General features: G+C 38.5%; 1 protein-coding gene across 5 annotated transcripts in view; it reads right to left on the minus strand.

Annotated features, from left to right (window-relative positions):
- OSBPL9 (oxysterol binding protein like 9) overlaps window positions 1-17,029 on the minus strand; it is a 197,603-nt gene that overhangs the window by 48,315 nt on the left and 132,259 nt on the right. For 2 of the 5 annotated variants that reach the window (XM_049775166.1, XM_049775165.1), the window contains exon 5: window positions 4,659-4,727. The exons of the other annotated variants lie outside the window; for them this stretch is intronic. In XM_049775166.1, coding sequence (XP_049631123.1) covers window positions 4,659-4,727 — 69 coding nt within the window. The remainder of the gene's footprint in view (window positions 1-4,658; window positions 4,728-17,029) is intronic. 5 annotated transcript variants of the gene reach the window in all.

Here is a 17,029-nt window from a genome sequence, read left to right on the forward strand (position 1 = left end):
TACTACAGAAATGCTACCTGATAAAAAGAAACAAGCAATTTCCAAGTTCTGCATCACAAAAAATTTGAAGAGTTGGTTTTGGATTTTCACCTCACAGTACAATGCAATTATTAATAATTTAACTCTAAGACCTAGTTAAAATCAGGTGCATTACTCTTTCCAAATACTATGTCAATATTTAAGTAGTCATAATTGAATAAAAGGTGAAAAAATATAAAATGAAGGAAAAATGATTTTTTTAAGAATTTCTCTTCTGGGGGCTGGAAAAATAGCACAGTGGTAGGGCAAGTGGCCGAAACAGGACCATCAGTGGTTTGAATCCCGGCATCCCATATAGTCCTCTGAGCAGGCCAGGAATGATTTCTGAATGCAGAGCCAGAAGGAATCCTGAGCACTGCTGTGTGTGACCCAAAAACAAACAAACAAACAAAAGAAACATACCTTCTGAAACTAATGTTAAAATGTAACTAATATATAATTTTAATAAATCAAATTCCAATTAAAAATTCCGCAGTAGGGGCCAGAGTGATGGCCTAGCAGTAGGGCATTTGCCTTGCATGCAGCTGATCTAGGAGGGACTGCAGTTTAGTCCCCCAGCATCCCATATGGTCCCCAAGCCAGGAGAGATTTCTGAGCAAAGAGCCAGGAGTAGCCCCTGAGCATCACTGGTGTGGCCCCCAAACCAAAAACCAAAACAACAACAACAACAACAATAACAACAACAAAAATCTGCAGTAAATGAAACAAATTAGATTTAAATTACTGGTACTCAGATCTAAAATCAACCTTAATTCTTTAAAAAAAAACTTTTGATATTACAATTAATATTACAATCAAACTAAACCTCATCTTAGCTGGTTCTTTCATAAAACCTTCTAATTCTTCTAGATATTCTGATACTTTCAGAGTAAACTCCTTAGGATACTATATACAAGTCAAAAATCTACTGGGCACTTTTTTTTTTCCTTCCTTCCCCTGCCCTGCAGTGCCAGAGATTGAACTCAAAATCTCATATATAGAAAGCAAGTGCTATATGGCTGAGCCCTGTTCCTGATTTTTTGTCTTCTTTATTTGATGTATAGTGGAGATGGAGGTTGTGTGGTTAGAATTAGTTGTTAGAAAAAGCTTTGAAGCCCATTGCATAGCGATCTATAAACTGCTATGTAAGTAGCAATCTGTAAATCTTTGTTATACTCAAAAAGAAAATCTAAATAAATGCCTAGCCAATCTACAAATGTGTATAAGAAACTGATAGTAATTGTTATCTCAAATCTTTATGAATAATGCACTAGGAGAAATTATAAGTTTCTACGAGTGACTTACACAGAATAAAGCCACAGAGCCCAACCTTTAATAGCAATTAGCATATACTTTTATGTATTTGAAGGTTATCTAAATCTCTGCTTTTGCATCTCAAGAGACATAGAACTCTACCTCTTATGGCTATTTTCTAAAAATTTACATTAGCTTTCTCTTTCCATTTAACACTTTAATATTAGTCACTGTGATCACACAAATGATTTGCAGTCAAGTTTTGTTCAAAACAGATTATAAAAAATAGAATAAAGTCCTTTATTGTGTTGAGTGGTGGATCTGACTTCCCTTGGGGGAAAATACTTTGAATAGAACAGACCCTTTAAGACACTGTTTACTTCATACTTATTTGTTTGTTTGTTTTTGGGTCACACCCAGCAGTGCTCACACCTGGCTCTACTCTGAGAAGTCGCTCCTGGCAGGCTCAGGGGACCATATGGGACGCTGGGATTCGAACCAATGACCTTCTGCATGAAAGGCAAATGCCTTACCTCCATGCTATCTCTCTGGCCCCTACTTCATACTTTTTTTTTTTTTTTGGGGGGGGGCCACACCGGCGATGCTCAGGGGTTACTCCTGGCTGTCTGCTCAGAAATAGCTCCTGGCAGGCACGGAGGACCATATGGGACAGGGATTCGAACCAACCACCTTTGGTCCTGGATTGGCTGCTTGCAATGCAAACGCCGCTGTGCTATCTCTCCGGGCCCTACTTCATACTTCTTATAGTGATATCCTATAGGAGCTCTTGAGACTAGTAGTTGGAAGTCAAGCAGATAAATGGACCAGAGTAGCCTTATCTGATAACTGTCACAAGTTATTACTATTTAATTGACAAGTATTATAAACTCTGAGCACAGAAACTATGCTTATTCATTCAACAGGATCTGTCAGGTTGGCTCAGTGTTAAATGACTTAGGGATAGTGACAGCACCCTCTGGCAACTGTTAATGCTAAAATACAAGCCAATCTTCATGACTACTTTTCCCTAGGTTTCTCTTGCCTTTCTTTCAGTTCTCTTTCTACTTCCCATCTTCTATTCTTTTTCACTCCTTCCTCATGTTTTCATTTCCTTTTCTTTGATCTATGTCCTTCAAGACTAACAGAAGTCATTAAGTGTACATTTTTGGCAGTCAGGACCAAAAAATGATTTTTGCTCCTTCTAATTCACTATATTGGTGAGCCATTGTTCTAACCTGATTTCTTTAAATATTTAAAATTTTAATTAAATACAATACTATTACAGAGAAATAAAGACAACATGGTTTGAGATATACAGAAGTTAAATTAGAAGAAACTCAATAGATATTTATCTGAAACTCACTCACCATAAATAAAAAAATCTAGTTAAGAGACAATAAAAACCACTATTTAGATACATAAACTAAAAACAAAAGTTTCTTTTTTTTTTTTAAAACAAAAGTTTCTAGTTTTTAAGAGTCCTTGGCAAGCTAAGGTGTATGTGTGTGTATCTATCTATCTATCTATCTATCTATCTATCTATCTATCTATCTATCTATCTATATATGTATACTCACATATATGTATATATGAAGTCTTAGAAAGCTAAAACACATATAGGGTCAAGAATATTTGATAACAGGGCCGGAGAGATAGCATGAGGTAAGGCATTTGCCTTGCATGTAGAAGGACTGTGGTTCAAATCCTGGCATCCCATATGGTCCCCCAAACTTGCCAGGAGCAATTTCTGAGCATAGAGCCAGAAGTAACCCCTGAGCGCTGCCAGGTGTGACCAAAACAAAACAGAAACAAAACAAAAAAAAAAAACAAACAAGAATATTGGATAATATGTGACTTTATATTAGTCAGATTATATTTACCAAGATTAAAGAAGAGAAATAAATACATCTGGCTTCATTTTAATTTATTTTATTAGTACAATTGTTATTTTGGGGCAGGAACCCAGGGCTTCCCTTATATGAAAGAAAATATCAAATTGGAAAATTATCAAATCACCTCCAAAAATGCTGTAAGTTATCTCCCACTAACATTCTAGTCCTTATGCCCAATTTTCTCAAAAAGCACTTCAAAGAAAATAACTATGAGAAAACTGGTGGAGCCAGAGAAATAGAACAGTGGTAGGGCTTTTGCCTTGCATGTAATCAACCTGGGAGGGATCTGGTTAGAGTCCTGGCAACCCATATGGTCCCCCAGCCTGCCGGGGGCGATTTCTGAGTGCAGAGCCTCAAAGCACTGCTGGGTGTTGCCCAACAAATGGTCAATCAATCAATAAAGTTTAAAAAAAGAAAAAAGAAAAGTGGCACCAGAAAGATAGTACAATGGGTAGAGTACTGTCTTGCATGTGGCAAACTGGGATTCTACTCCAAACCATTCCCCCAGGAATGATTCCTAAGCAAGAACAAGAGTATTCCCATCACGGGTATGGCTCCCAAAAAGAATTACTCAGAAAACTTAAATTCCTATTAAAAACTTTAATTGGAAAATGAAGTATTAATTGTAGTTTATACATATACATAACCAAATGCTTCACCCAACACAAAGAATACTGAAAAGTTGTTCTTAAACAGTATGAATTTTAGTGCAAACCACATATATATATTACATAGAATAATACATATAAATTATAGAAATTACAGTTGCTTTGGAAAGATACGCCCTGAATACCAGGGTAAAACTTTTAAGGCAGAGAATCAGTGTATTTAGAGCAATTCATTGCTTACAATGGATGGGTAATTAATAGGCAAAGCAAAGGGAATAAATAAAGGGTGTTTTAAGATCTTCTAGAAGTCAAAATCAAGAAATAAGTAAATTATGGGTAATTTGAGGAATTAAGAAAAATAATGTACAACAGGAAGGGCTCAAGCTGAATAATAATGTTGGAGAGTTCACAAATAAGTAATTATTGAGTTATATCTAATTTCACAGTGAAAACGTATGACTACTCCTATATGAAGTTTTTTTTAAATATAGGACAAAATAGTGTATAATAAAAAGTTGCAAAAAGAAAAATATTAGAATTAGAATTAGAAATTATTAGAAAAAAAATTTATTCCATAAATCTCAAAAAAGTTCTGAACAACAGAACTAATTACTAGCTGAACTGTAAAAGAAAACAACTTAAAAAGTTAACAAAATAGTCTCCTACTGAAAAATAAATGGCATAAATCTGGACCAAAGTAGTTGATTTTTAAAACTTAGCTAAACATATACCCTGTAATTAAAATAATAAAAACTTTGCAAAAATGTCATTTAGGAGGATTTGAAAAGTTTGTATGTACAAATAGCAATTCAAGATGACATTCATTACAGATACGCTTTCGTCCAATGAAAGAAGTATAGGGCATACTTACAATTGAATCACTTACAATTATTTTTGAAAATTCAAGAACTGGAGAGATACCAGAAGACTGGAAAAAAGCAAGTGTGGTACTGATCTTCCATAAAGGTAAGGAAAAGAGAGAATAGAAAGTTACCATCCTGTGAGTCTCACATCAATAATTAAGTAAAGGAATAAAAAAGAAAAATTGGTAATTATAAATAGAAAAAGTAGGTATAAGAGCAGCAAGTGGCACGTTTAAAATATATTATGCCCATTTTATGTTTTTCTATTTCTTAGAAATGTTGGCAATGTAGTTTTTTTTTTTTTTTGAGAAATGATACAATTTTTGTCTCCTTACCAAGTAACTTAAAAGTTGGGTAAATAATGAAACAAAAGAATAAATCAAGAAACTAGAAATACAAACTCAGAGTGTGTGTGTGGGAGAGGGGGTCGACTCTTAAAATAGAACCCCCAGGGCCTGAAGATTACTCCAGTGATACTCGGTTAACTAAGGCTATTTCAAAGCTAAGACCACGCAGGATGAAGTGCTGATGGGGCCTGGCAGTGCTAGAGCATCATCTACAGGGATATACCTAAGGGTGAAACTCTGGTCCCCATGTATGGTTCTCAACCAATCTCCACAGCCATAATGCCTCAGTTTTATGTGCAGTATAGTTCTTTTCTAGAAGTTACTAAAAATTGGGACCAGAGCGATAGCACAGCGGAAGGGCGTTTGCCTTGCTTGCACATGACTGACCCAGGACGGACCCTTGGTTCGATTCCCGGCATCCCATATGGTCCCCCAAGCCAGGAACGGTTTCTGAGCGTATAGCCAGGAGTAACCCCTGAGCTTTACTGGGTGTGGGTCCCCCCCCAATAAAGAAGTTACTAAAAATTGGTGACAATTGTAATCACTTTTCCCCCTGGTTTATAACTTCAATTAAATTAAGAACAAGATTTAGAGGTCTAAAAGTTTCAAAGGTAAGAGTCATCTATTTTAAATCAAAGTATATATTTCAAATCAAAACTGCCCATGATGCCGAGCAGTATCACAGCTGTTAGGGCATTTAGTAATTTGTACATGGCCTGCCCAGGTTTGATCCCCGCATCCCAGAAGTAACTTCTGAGTACAGAGCAAGAAGTAATCCGTAAGCGCTGCCAGGTATGGCCCCAAAACAAAATCAAACAAACAAAAAGCCCATAAAATTGGGGCGGGGGTGGAACAATTGCATAGTGGGTAGGGTGTCTGATATGGTTTTGATCCCCCAACATCCCATAAGAAGCACTGTCAGGAGTAATTCCTGAGCAGAACAAGGAGAAGCCCCTGAGCATTACCAGGTATAACCTCCAAACCAAAAGAGTAACTTTTTATTTAATTATGGCTAAATTAATAAAGATTATTACAATTATAATTATTATTAATAATGATTAAATTTTATTAAAGTTTGTGTTCTTGTGCATGAGCATGCATGTCGGGGATGAAACCCTGGCCCTTAAATTATGAGGTATGGGGCTGTACCTCAAGACGCATCACAGCCACCACATATACTTTTATTCCCTCCAAATTCTAAGCAATATTCTAGTTTTAATAGATTTACAATATCTTTAAATTTTCTTTCAGGTGTCTTAGCCTTCTGCTAAACGCTGTACAGGCTTTCTCATTTTATTATCACAGCACATACAAAGTCAACATATAGTTACTCAGCTATATATATGCTATCCAAATCATGCAGTTCAGGGGCTGGAGTGGTGGCGCTAGAGGTAAGGCATCTGCCTTGCAAGTGCTAGCCTAGGACAGACAGTGGTTTGATCCCCCGGCGCCCCATATGGTCCCCACAAGCCAGAGCGATTTCTGAGCACATAGCCAGGAGTAATCCCTTAGCGTCAAACAGGTGTGGCCCAAAACAAAACAAAGCGAAACAAAAAACCCAAAAAGCAAAGAAAACAAATCATGCAGTTCAATTTTCTTTTCAATTTGGATTGGGAGTGGGGTGGGATCAAACTCGGGATTTCACACATGCAAAGCCAAGTGCTCTACTGCTAAGATACAACCAAGGTTTAATAGGAAATTCATAGTCCTTTAACTTTGAAGTCCTTTAGCTTCAAAGCCCTTAATTTTCTATTAAATAGGGGAGAGGTTGAAAAATCATAATTCATCCAAGAAATTTAGAGAAGGTTACTGCCACTTAATATATGAATGGCTGGATCATTCAGAGGCACTATTATGTTAGTAAATATTTATTATGTTTTTTATTTATGTTTAGCTGTTCACATAGTATTTCTCCAATTTTCAACAGTTTGCAGGTAACCTAACTCATGCCTGCATACTGATAAAAATGATTTTCTCAGTCTAGTTTCTCATCTAGGGATGTCATGAAAATAAACCACCCAAATGTAAAAGCTAAAATAATAGTCGGGGGCCGGAGTGGTGGTGCAAGCCGTAAGGCGTTTGTCTGCCTTAGACCATGGTTCTATCCCCCGGCGTCCCATATGGTACCCCAAGCCAGGAGCAATTTCTGAGCGCAGAGCCAGGAGAAACCCCTGAGCGTCACCAGGTACGGCCGTAAAACAAAACAAAAAAGTCAATACTCACAAAATAACAAGTGGATATTCTAATTCCTTTTTATAACATTAATCACAGTAATCAGGATTTTCTATTACATTCCTAGAACTTAAATTTATACCTACGTAGAAGGAACTCAATGTGTACTTGATATATGAAAAACCAAAATCATTAAGGAATGCCATAAAAATTTCATAGTAATCGATAATGAAGAAAAACATCAAAGCAAAAGTTGAAACTGTATTGAACATTCTTTAAAAAAAAAGAAAAGGGGGCCGGGAAGGTGGCGCTAGAGGTAAGGTGTGATCCCCCGGTGTCCCATATGGTCCCCCCAGGCCAGGGGCGATTTCTGAGCGCATAGCCAGGAGTAACCCCTGAGCGTCAAACGGGTGTGGCCCAAAAACCAAAAAAAAAGAAAAAGAAAAACAAGGGCTAGAGAGATAGTACAGGAGTTAAGGTGCTTGTCATGCGTGCAGTGACTCCTGTTTAATCTCCTGCAACACATCTGGTCCTCCAAGCATCCCCAGAATGGCCCCCAAGTCCAACCCCCCCCCCACACACACCCAAATAAAAGCTATAAGCAACAGACAGAACATAGTAAAACATTGTGTTGGATATCCCTCCCAAAAGCCCAATGAGACTTTTCAGAAAAGTATAAAACATTAGACTTAGAGTTTCAAAAGAAGCAAACTGTACTGATTACTTTGATCACAAAGAGTCAAATCTAAGAATAATAATCTAATATTTCGGCATATAATAGTTTCTCAAAAACAGAATCACATTTACTTTTAAATTTATATACAAAAATAATTAAGTAATAAAAAAAATATGTTTTTTTTTTGGTTTTTTTGTTTTTTTTTTTTGGTTTTTGGACCACATCCGGCATTGCTCAGGGGTTACTCCTGGCTGTCTGCTCAGAAATAGCTCCTGGCAGGCACGGGGGACCATATGGGACACCAGGATTTGAACCAACCACCTTTGGTCCTGGATCGGCTGCTTGCAAGGCAAACACCGCTGTGCTATCTCTCTGGGCCCGGAAAATATGTTTTTAATGTTAGGGTCAAAGAGATAGGTTCGAGGGATGGGGAGAGAGAGTACATTCCTTCCATGTACTAGGCCCCTGTATCACCACCACCACCTCCTAAAACATAGAGATCCAAGCAGTATTAAAGCAGTTTGAGAACTGAACTTTAAAGCTGAGTATCGGCCAAGGGTGGCTGCCAGATCCCTTGTGTATTACCTATAAGGTTAAGGGAATAAAGGTTGTATAAACACACACATACAACTCTCTCTCTCTCTCTCTCTCTCTCTCTCTCTCTCTCTCTCTCTCTCCCCCTCCCTCCCTCCCTCCCTCCCTCCATCCATATATTCTCTCTCTTGGTCCATCCATATATTCTCTCTCTCTCGCTCGCTCGCTCTCTCTCTCTCTCTCTCTCTCTCTCTCACACACACACACACACACACACACAATCTGAATTGAAATACAGCTGTGCTGCTTTATTAAAAGGAGTTAGGCACAGAGTAGCACCAGCTTTGATGGTGGGGTGGTATAGTAGCACTTATCCACTGTACTTTGCTCCAGGGCTAACGTGTAAGTACTTATTCATAACTCAGAACCACTGTTTATTATTCTTTACCTCTTCATCTAACACTGGAACTCTGTAAACTGACTTACAAAAAGGTATGGATTCCATACAGTAATCTCATAATCAAACGATATATACAGGTTTGAGACATGTGCTACTGTCTTCTATTTAAATTATTACCAGTTTGCCTTTCCAAAAAAAATTCTCCCAATCTATTCAACAATCATAAAAAATATATCAAAATTAAATAACTCAAAAGTTTTGAATTTTTACAGTAGGGTGACCAACTTACCTGAAATAATTCTGTTTATGCCTCTTTTACCAGCCAAATGCAGCTTACAAAATTACCCCATATGGACAATACATTTCACACTCTGCCTCTATATAGGGTGCAGCTAGCATTTATAGGCAATAATAGTACTATGTGGGGTTGGAAAGTAATACAGTGGGAAAGACACTTGTCTTGAACATAGCTATCCCAGTTCATTCCTAAGTATTATCTCCCAAGTACTGCCAGGAGTGAGCCCTCAGCACAGTTAGGCGCAGTGAATTGCTACCCCCAATTGTCTTGAATTCGTCTATACGCAAGGCAAATGCCCTACCACTGTGCTATCTCTCCGGCTCCTGATTTGCCACTTTCTATTTGTGGTAAGAACTAATCAAGTCTCTTTTAATTTTTTTTTTTGGGGGGGGCTCATCTGATGGCTGTGCTCAAAGCTTACTCTTGACTATGCTCAAGTAACACTTCTGATGGTGCTGGGGTGACCAGATGTCATATGCCTGGTCTCAAAGCTTGATGAACAGATGAAAGGCAAGCACCTCAACCCCTATATTATTTCTTTGGTCCATTGTCTATTTATTAAAAATGAATATATTATCTACTTATTTAAATTCAAATGCTTAAATGTAAAAAATTGAAAATTGCAAGTTTAAGTAATTTTTCAGTATTTTAGAACTTTCAGATGTACAAGCATTAGTATTCTTTAAAAATTATTTACAAATATTATCTAGAGAGTACATGTGTTCAAACTGCTCGGATACATTTTTTCCCAGAAAATTTAAATGTACAAATGTGTACATAATGTCATTTATATATTATACAGAACATAAACAAGCAAAATATTTTAAAATACCTAAAAATTAGCCATCACTATACTAGAAAGCTGAGGGAAAAAATGGGCAGTGAAACAATGCAGAATACCTAAGGTTTTTTCCATATCCTTTCCATCAATACCACGGACATGACTCAACATTCATGAAAGCACTCATAACAAACAAAAGTACCAATTACTTCACTTCCTTTTATCAAAATACTGTTTTAGCACATGACATTGGCAATTAGCCCAAGCTTTCTTTACCAGACACCAGTTGGTGAGGCTATGAATTGTCAAAAGTCATATTTTATGGGATAGGGGAAATAGAAAAGAGGTCTGGGGCCACATGTTTTGCAATTTCACAACCACCTAGTTTGAGCCTGGGTACCACGTGCCCACCCTCAGCAACAATGCATTTAGTCCTGGAGTCTCCCAAGAAGCACCAGAGTGGCCCTGATAGTCTGCACTGCTGGAACAATTGGTATCCCTGGGCACTAGCCCTAAACAGTCTGACACAGTTGGAAGAATATCTCCAGGAAAGGCCCCTGAGCACAGCTTGAGAGGCTCCCAAAACCCAAACCCAAACAAGTCACAGGTTACATCAGTGGTTTTAACCACAAGTCCATGGATTGATTGGTTTCAGCTCTTGAAAAAGCTACTGCCACTATGCCTGGGTCATACATCAGTAATAACAAGTCATAAAGAAATATTATCCTTATAAATAATAGGGGTTTTTTTGGTTTGTTTTTCAGGCCACACCCATTTGATGCTCAGGGGTTACTCCTGGCTAAGCACTCAGAAATTGCCCCTGGCTTGGGGGGACCATACGAGACGCCAAGGGATTGAACCGTGGTCCTTCCTTGGCTAGCGCTTGCAAGGCAGACACCTTACCTCTAGCGCCACCTCGCCGGCCCCATAAATAATAGTTTTAATTTCTGCCTTAGTAGTTTAAAAAATATTTTTTACAGTTTACAAAATAGTTTTATTTTCACCAGTTTTATTTTCACTGGTGTATAAAGGTTGGAAAAAAAATCTCACTGGACAATTCAGGATTTAATTAGTCTCTAAGGGCCTTACTAGGATGACATAAAAAAATTATTATATAGGAAAGGAATATCAAATGGTCAAAGGTAACAGCACCTTCAAAATGGTCTACAGACTAACTTGGCTAGGGAGAGAGTGAATGGAAAAGGTCCTTGGAAGGTTGGTGGAGGAAGCAGCACTCTTGGGGTGAGGGTGGTAGGAATGAGGATACATGAAACTGTCATTATTAGTATAACTGTACCCCAGTAATAATAGAAAACACTTGTAGCAAAAGCAATTTTCATATCCCCCCAATCTGATACAGTTTGACAGCATTTTGAAAAGTACAAAGTCTTCCTATTTTTAAGGATTCATCAAAAATAAGTTTTAGATGTTTCAGGAAATAAAATGATCTAAAAGAAATTAAGTTTCTCATACACCCAGGAGACATTTAAATCGCAAATCCTTATACTGAGTATTTCCGGTAGTTCATGGTTGAGTTTCAGTCATACATTGTTCTCACCAGTGCACATTTCCCACCATCTATGGCCTCTTTCTCTCTTTCTCTGTCTCTCTATCTCTGTCTTTCTCTCCTTCTCTTTCTCTTTCCTCTCTCTCTCTCATCATTTCAAACTTTGTAACAATGTATCTCATGATGATTCAATTAAAAAAGTTAGAAAATAAAACCGCTGAAAGTAGGTCATAAATGTTTTCAGAAACAAAATGTTAGGGCTGGAGAGACAACTGAGTGGCCAAGGCACTTGCCTTGCACACAGCCAACCTGAATTCTATCCCCAGTACCCCAGTACCCAAAAACAAAAACAAAAACAAAAAAACGAAGAATATCCTTGGGGAGGTAAATGATGAACTAGCCAAACCAATAGGTAATTAGTACTAACAGCCCCTATTTTCAAATCCAACAAAACAAGACAGAGCAAAATCTCTGAAGTGAAAAGTATAAATTCTGTAACTGGGCATTTATCCCTGTAATTAAAATTTCAAAGTGTTTTTGTTTTTGGACCACACCAGGTGATGCTCAGGGGTTACTCCAGGCTATGGCTCAGAAATCGCTCCTGTTGGGGACCACATAGGACACTGAGAATTGAACCCAGGTCTGTCCTGGGTCAGCTGCCAGCAAGGCAAACACCTTACCGCTATCTATCACTCTGGCCCCTTCAAAGTAATTTTTATATAACTTATTTTTTCTGCCAATTAGTGTCAAACTGAAGGAAAATGTGTTCTCATTTTGGCTAAAACTTTCATAAGTGTAATACAGTATTTTCCTTAGTTTAGCTGTTGACTAAACTGTAAGCAGACTCATAATTTAGACTACATTCTAAGTATGCCTACTTTGTTTTATTCTCTTCTATGTTATGCAGGTTAGTGGCAAATGCTCAATGAAAACTAACTCTCAAATGTGCCAATTTGTTAATTTGTGTGGGAGAAAGGGAGGGAGGGATGGAGGGAGGAATAAGTAATAGCCATGTACCGACTACATAGTATAAGATGACCAGACAATGACAATTGACTTTGTCCTTTAAAAACTCATTCTCTCCTGTCAAATCTTTTCAAATCTTCTCTTACACATACTACTCTGAACTTAAATTCAGATTTAGAATAATGATTTATTCATCAGATACCTGTTGTGACTGTGGTAGGGCTTTAAGAATGCCAAGATGAAACTGATATAGACTCTGCCCTAAGAGTTTCAAATCTATTTCAGTGAATAAGCATTTGTGTACAACTGATCTAAACATGATAAAGTAAGTTATGAAAAGATACCAAGAGACTGCAATGACAGAGTTAATGAAGTGAGAAAGGTTTCTAAGATAACAGAGTATAGGGTATGAACTAAGACGGGGCGTAGGGAAGCTTTATAATATTACCAGATGGAATGTTTGAGTGACTTGGTGTTAGGGAGGCAGTATGGGGTTAAGGAACTTCCCTTCGATGTGCTGGCCCTGGTCACATACTGGCATTGCATATGGTTCTTACCCAGCATGACCAGTAATGACTCCTGTAAAGCTGAGGAAAGAATAGGGGGGAGGAATTACCAATAAAAGAGGCAGAAATCACAGGGCTCCAGTCCTATTATTCTAGCCTTGACCTATTTGACCTTGGACGAGTGCATCACTAGGCTTCTCTGGGATTTTTTTTCCTTCACTATAAAAACAGAGTTTGACTTAAAACTTGTTATCTTGGTTGTGATGAAGATGAAGTAAATTTGCACACCTTAAAAAATAAACACTATTGTGGGGCCGGGCGGTGGCGCTGGAGGTAAGGTGCCTGCCTGCCTGCGCTAGCCTAGGACGGACCGCGGTTCAATCCCCCGGCGTCCCATATGGTCCCCCAAGTAGCCCATATGGTCCCCCAAGTAGCCAGGAGCAACTTCTGAGCGCATAGCCAGGAGTAACCCCTGAGCGTCACAGGGTGTGGCCCAAAAACCAAAAAAAAAAAAAACAACAACAACAACAAAAAAAAACACTATTGTAAAAAATAAAAGAGAAAATGATGTAAACAAAATATACAGCTCAAAAAAAACTCTAAGATTCCTTCTAGTCCTATGTTTCTAAGAAGTCAATATATCTTGGCAAATTAATATGTTTGACAGTAATACCCAGCCACAATGAAAATACCTTTGGTTCACCCACTTACTTTTAGAAGATTAATTTCAGGGCCCAGAGAAATAGCAGAACACACAGGTTTAGCCTTGCAGGTGGCTAAGCCAAATTCAATATCTAGCATTTAACAATCTCTTGAGACTTGCCAGAAGTGAACCCTGAGCACCACTAGATGTGGTCCAAAAACAAAAAAATTAAACCACCAAAATGAATTTCATTTAAATAAAAAGAGCTTACATATCCCAAACATAACCAAGTCCTCTGGGATATGACCGGGCAGCTAAAGCACAAGCAAATTATACCATTTAATGTAACCTTGAAAACAACTGAAAGACAAATGCAACCAAATTTAAAACATGCTATAAAATGCAGAGATTGCAAGGAAACAACTGAGTAAGCAGAATAACTTACAGTGGCATATTTTAAGAAAAAGTAAAGTTGCTTAGTCTAAATAGCTCAAAGAAGCAAAGACGTAAAAGGTATTTCTATAAATAAATGAACTCCAATGTAGGAAAGACTATTAAATCTCTCCCTTCTTTTGGACACATACTGCTCCTTCATTCATTACACAAATGTATATTTAATTCTATTATTGCCAGATTCTTTTTTTTTTTTAAATCTTTATTGATTGATGGTTTGGGGGCCACACCCAGCAGCGCTCAGGGGTTAATCCTGGCTCTGAAATCGCTCTCAGAAATCAAATCGCTCCTGGAAGGCTCAGGGGACCATATGAGATGCCAGGAATCGAACCAGGTCCTTCACGGGCTGAATACATGCAAAGCAAATGCCTTACCACTGTGCTATCTCTCCAGCCCCTATGTGCCAGATTCTATCATCATCTTCAAAGGATATCTTTACAGATAGTACATAAGCTCAAATTTCATCCATCCAATCTCTCTAACTTCCTTAGACTTCTTTCCCTTTGTTTTTCCCCATTTTTGTTTTTGTGTCTGGGCCATACCTGAAAGTGTTCAGGACCTTCTGGTTCTGTACTCAGCAATCACTCTGGCAAGGCTGAGGGACCACATGGGACATGTGGGTTAGCTACGTGTAAGGCAAGCACCTTAACCTATTTCTCCTGCCTCTTTAAGACTTTTGTTCATTTGTTTGTTGTTTTTGGGCCACACCTGTTGACATTCAGGAGTCACTCCTGGCTATTTGCTCAGAAATAGCTCCTGGCGTGGGGGATCATATGGGACATTGAGGGATTGAATCGTGGTCCACCCCAGGTCAGCCACGTGCAAGGCAAACAACCTACTGCTGTGCCAGCAATCCGCTCCCTTTAGACTTATTTTTCCTATGATACAACTTTAAAACCAAAATTTGCTTTTACTATTAGTGATCTTTAAACTACACTAAGTCGGGCCCGGAGAGATAGCACAGTGGCGTTTGCCTTGCAAGCAGCCGATCCAGGACCAAAGGTGGTTGGTTCGAATCCCGGTGTCCCATATGGTCCCCCGTGCCTGCCAGGAGCTATTTCTGAGCAGACAGCCAGGAGTAACCCCTGAGCACCGCAGGGTGTGGCCCAAAAACCAAAAATAAATAAATAAATAAATAAATAAATAAATAAATAAATAAATAAATAAAAATAAACTACACTAAGTCAAATGAAAAGAACAGAAGGAGTTAAGGAAAAAATGCCCAGGATTCAGCTCAACATTTATAATGCTGTTCCTCTGATCCTGTGTCTTGTGTGGAAGCAACCAAAGACTTTCGGTCACTTAGTTAAGATTTCTAATTTACTTCAGTAACTTAGGGATAAACTAATTTCAGAACAACTGAACCAGAGGTAGTCAGGTTTACGGCACAATCAAGACATATATTTTGGTCATTTAATAAGCATTCATTGAGAATCTACTATGTGACAAGCATTAGATAAGGGACAAATCCTAGGGGAAAAGGGATGAGTAAGGATCTCTAATTTCTAGGAAATAAGAATCAAACTCAAGAACCAGATATGTAAACAAAAAATTTATAACATAATATTGTGACACCTATGATAGATATGAACAAAGAGATGTAGCAGTACACAAAATGATAAGTAGAAATGAGAGTGAGCTAAATGGGCTGGCTGGAGTGTATGCTTTACACAGGAGGTCTGGGTCCCATCCACAGGACTACAAGGACCCCGAGCATCTTTGAGAGCATTCCCTTCCACTTCCTGACAGTAGGGAGCTGGCAGTAACCCCAAAATGCCTCTGGGTGTGGTTCCCCTCCCTTCTTACTTTCCCCAAAGTCAGAAGTAACTTTAAATCTCGAATCACTTTGCCTAGGAGATGGAAGATATTCAGGAATACAAACAAGGAGCTGTAATAGAAAGAATTGGAGTATTATCTCTTGATAAAATTCTGAAGGAAATACTGTGAAAAGACAAAGAGCTGAGAGGCTATGGAAGTTATAAATATCAATTTGCAGTGCTGGGGAAGATGCCATGGCTAGATTACCTGGACCTGGGTCAAGATCTAAGGAAGCTAAATTAGAAAATATGAAGGGCTCAAAGAATATGCCAAGCCACCAGATATCAGCAAGGCAGAATTAAAACAGAGTTTGAAGTATATGAGTGACTCAGATTTGTTGATGGATAAAGAGTATGGGCAGAAAATTTCCAGGGAAAGGAAGTCGGGGCCAGGAAAAAAAAAAAAAAACAGAAAATATTGCAAAAGTCTAGCTAAGAAAAAGTTTTGCAGGACTAGAAGGATAGTAAAGGGGTTCAAGTGCTTGCCTTGCATGTACTGACCCTGGTTGAATCTCCAGCACTGTATATGGTCCCTCCTTAGACTGAACACCTAGTAGAGTGGGGGCCCTCAAACTTCAGCCCACGGGCCACATGTGGCCAATTGAGAAATTTATCCAGCCCTCCAGATGTTTTTGCCACTATAACCTGTCCTGCTTAGCAGCCGACTGTGCATGTGTGGGATGTATGTGTCATTCTCTCCAATTTTCCTCCTCTCTGTCTCTCAAGTCCTCCTTTTAGTCTCTGGCAACACTATGGGCCAAAAGCAGGCCCATAGTTCCAACTGGAATACTGCTAAGTTTGCTAATTCAAGTTTACTTGTTCTTTTTTTTTTTTGGTGGTGGGGGGGGTCACACTGGATAGTGCTCAGGGGTTACTCCTGGCTCTACGTTCAGAAATCACTCCTGGCAGACTCGGGGGACCATATGGGATGCCGGGATTCAAACCACTGTCCTTCTGCATGAAAAGCAAACGCCTTTACCTCCATGCTATCTCTCCCGGCCCCCAAAAGCTATTTTACTTTTTTTTTTTTTTTAGCTGTTTTACTTTTTAAGTAAAATTCTACCCCTTAAAGGGATTGGGTCCTATTCAGTAACAACCATGTTCTTTTTCTTCTTTGGTTTTTGGGTCACACCAAGCGGTGCTCAGGGAACCATATCCCGGGTATTGAACCCGGGTCACCCAAATGAAAGGCAAGCACTTACCCAAGTTCCACGGACAATGTTCTTAAAATGATTTACAGACAATAAATTAATAACCGATTCAAAGCTCACTACAAAAGAACTTAAAACTGAAA

The sequence above is a fragment of the Suncus etruscus genome, chromosome 6 (genome assembly GCF_024139225.1).
Source record: "Suncus etruscus isolate mSunEtr1 chromosome 6, mSunEtr1.pri.cur, whole genome shotgun sequence".
NCBI lineage: Eukaryota > Metazoa > Chordata > Mammalia > Eulipotyphla > Soricidae > Suncus > Suncus etruscus.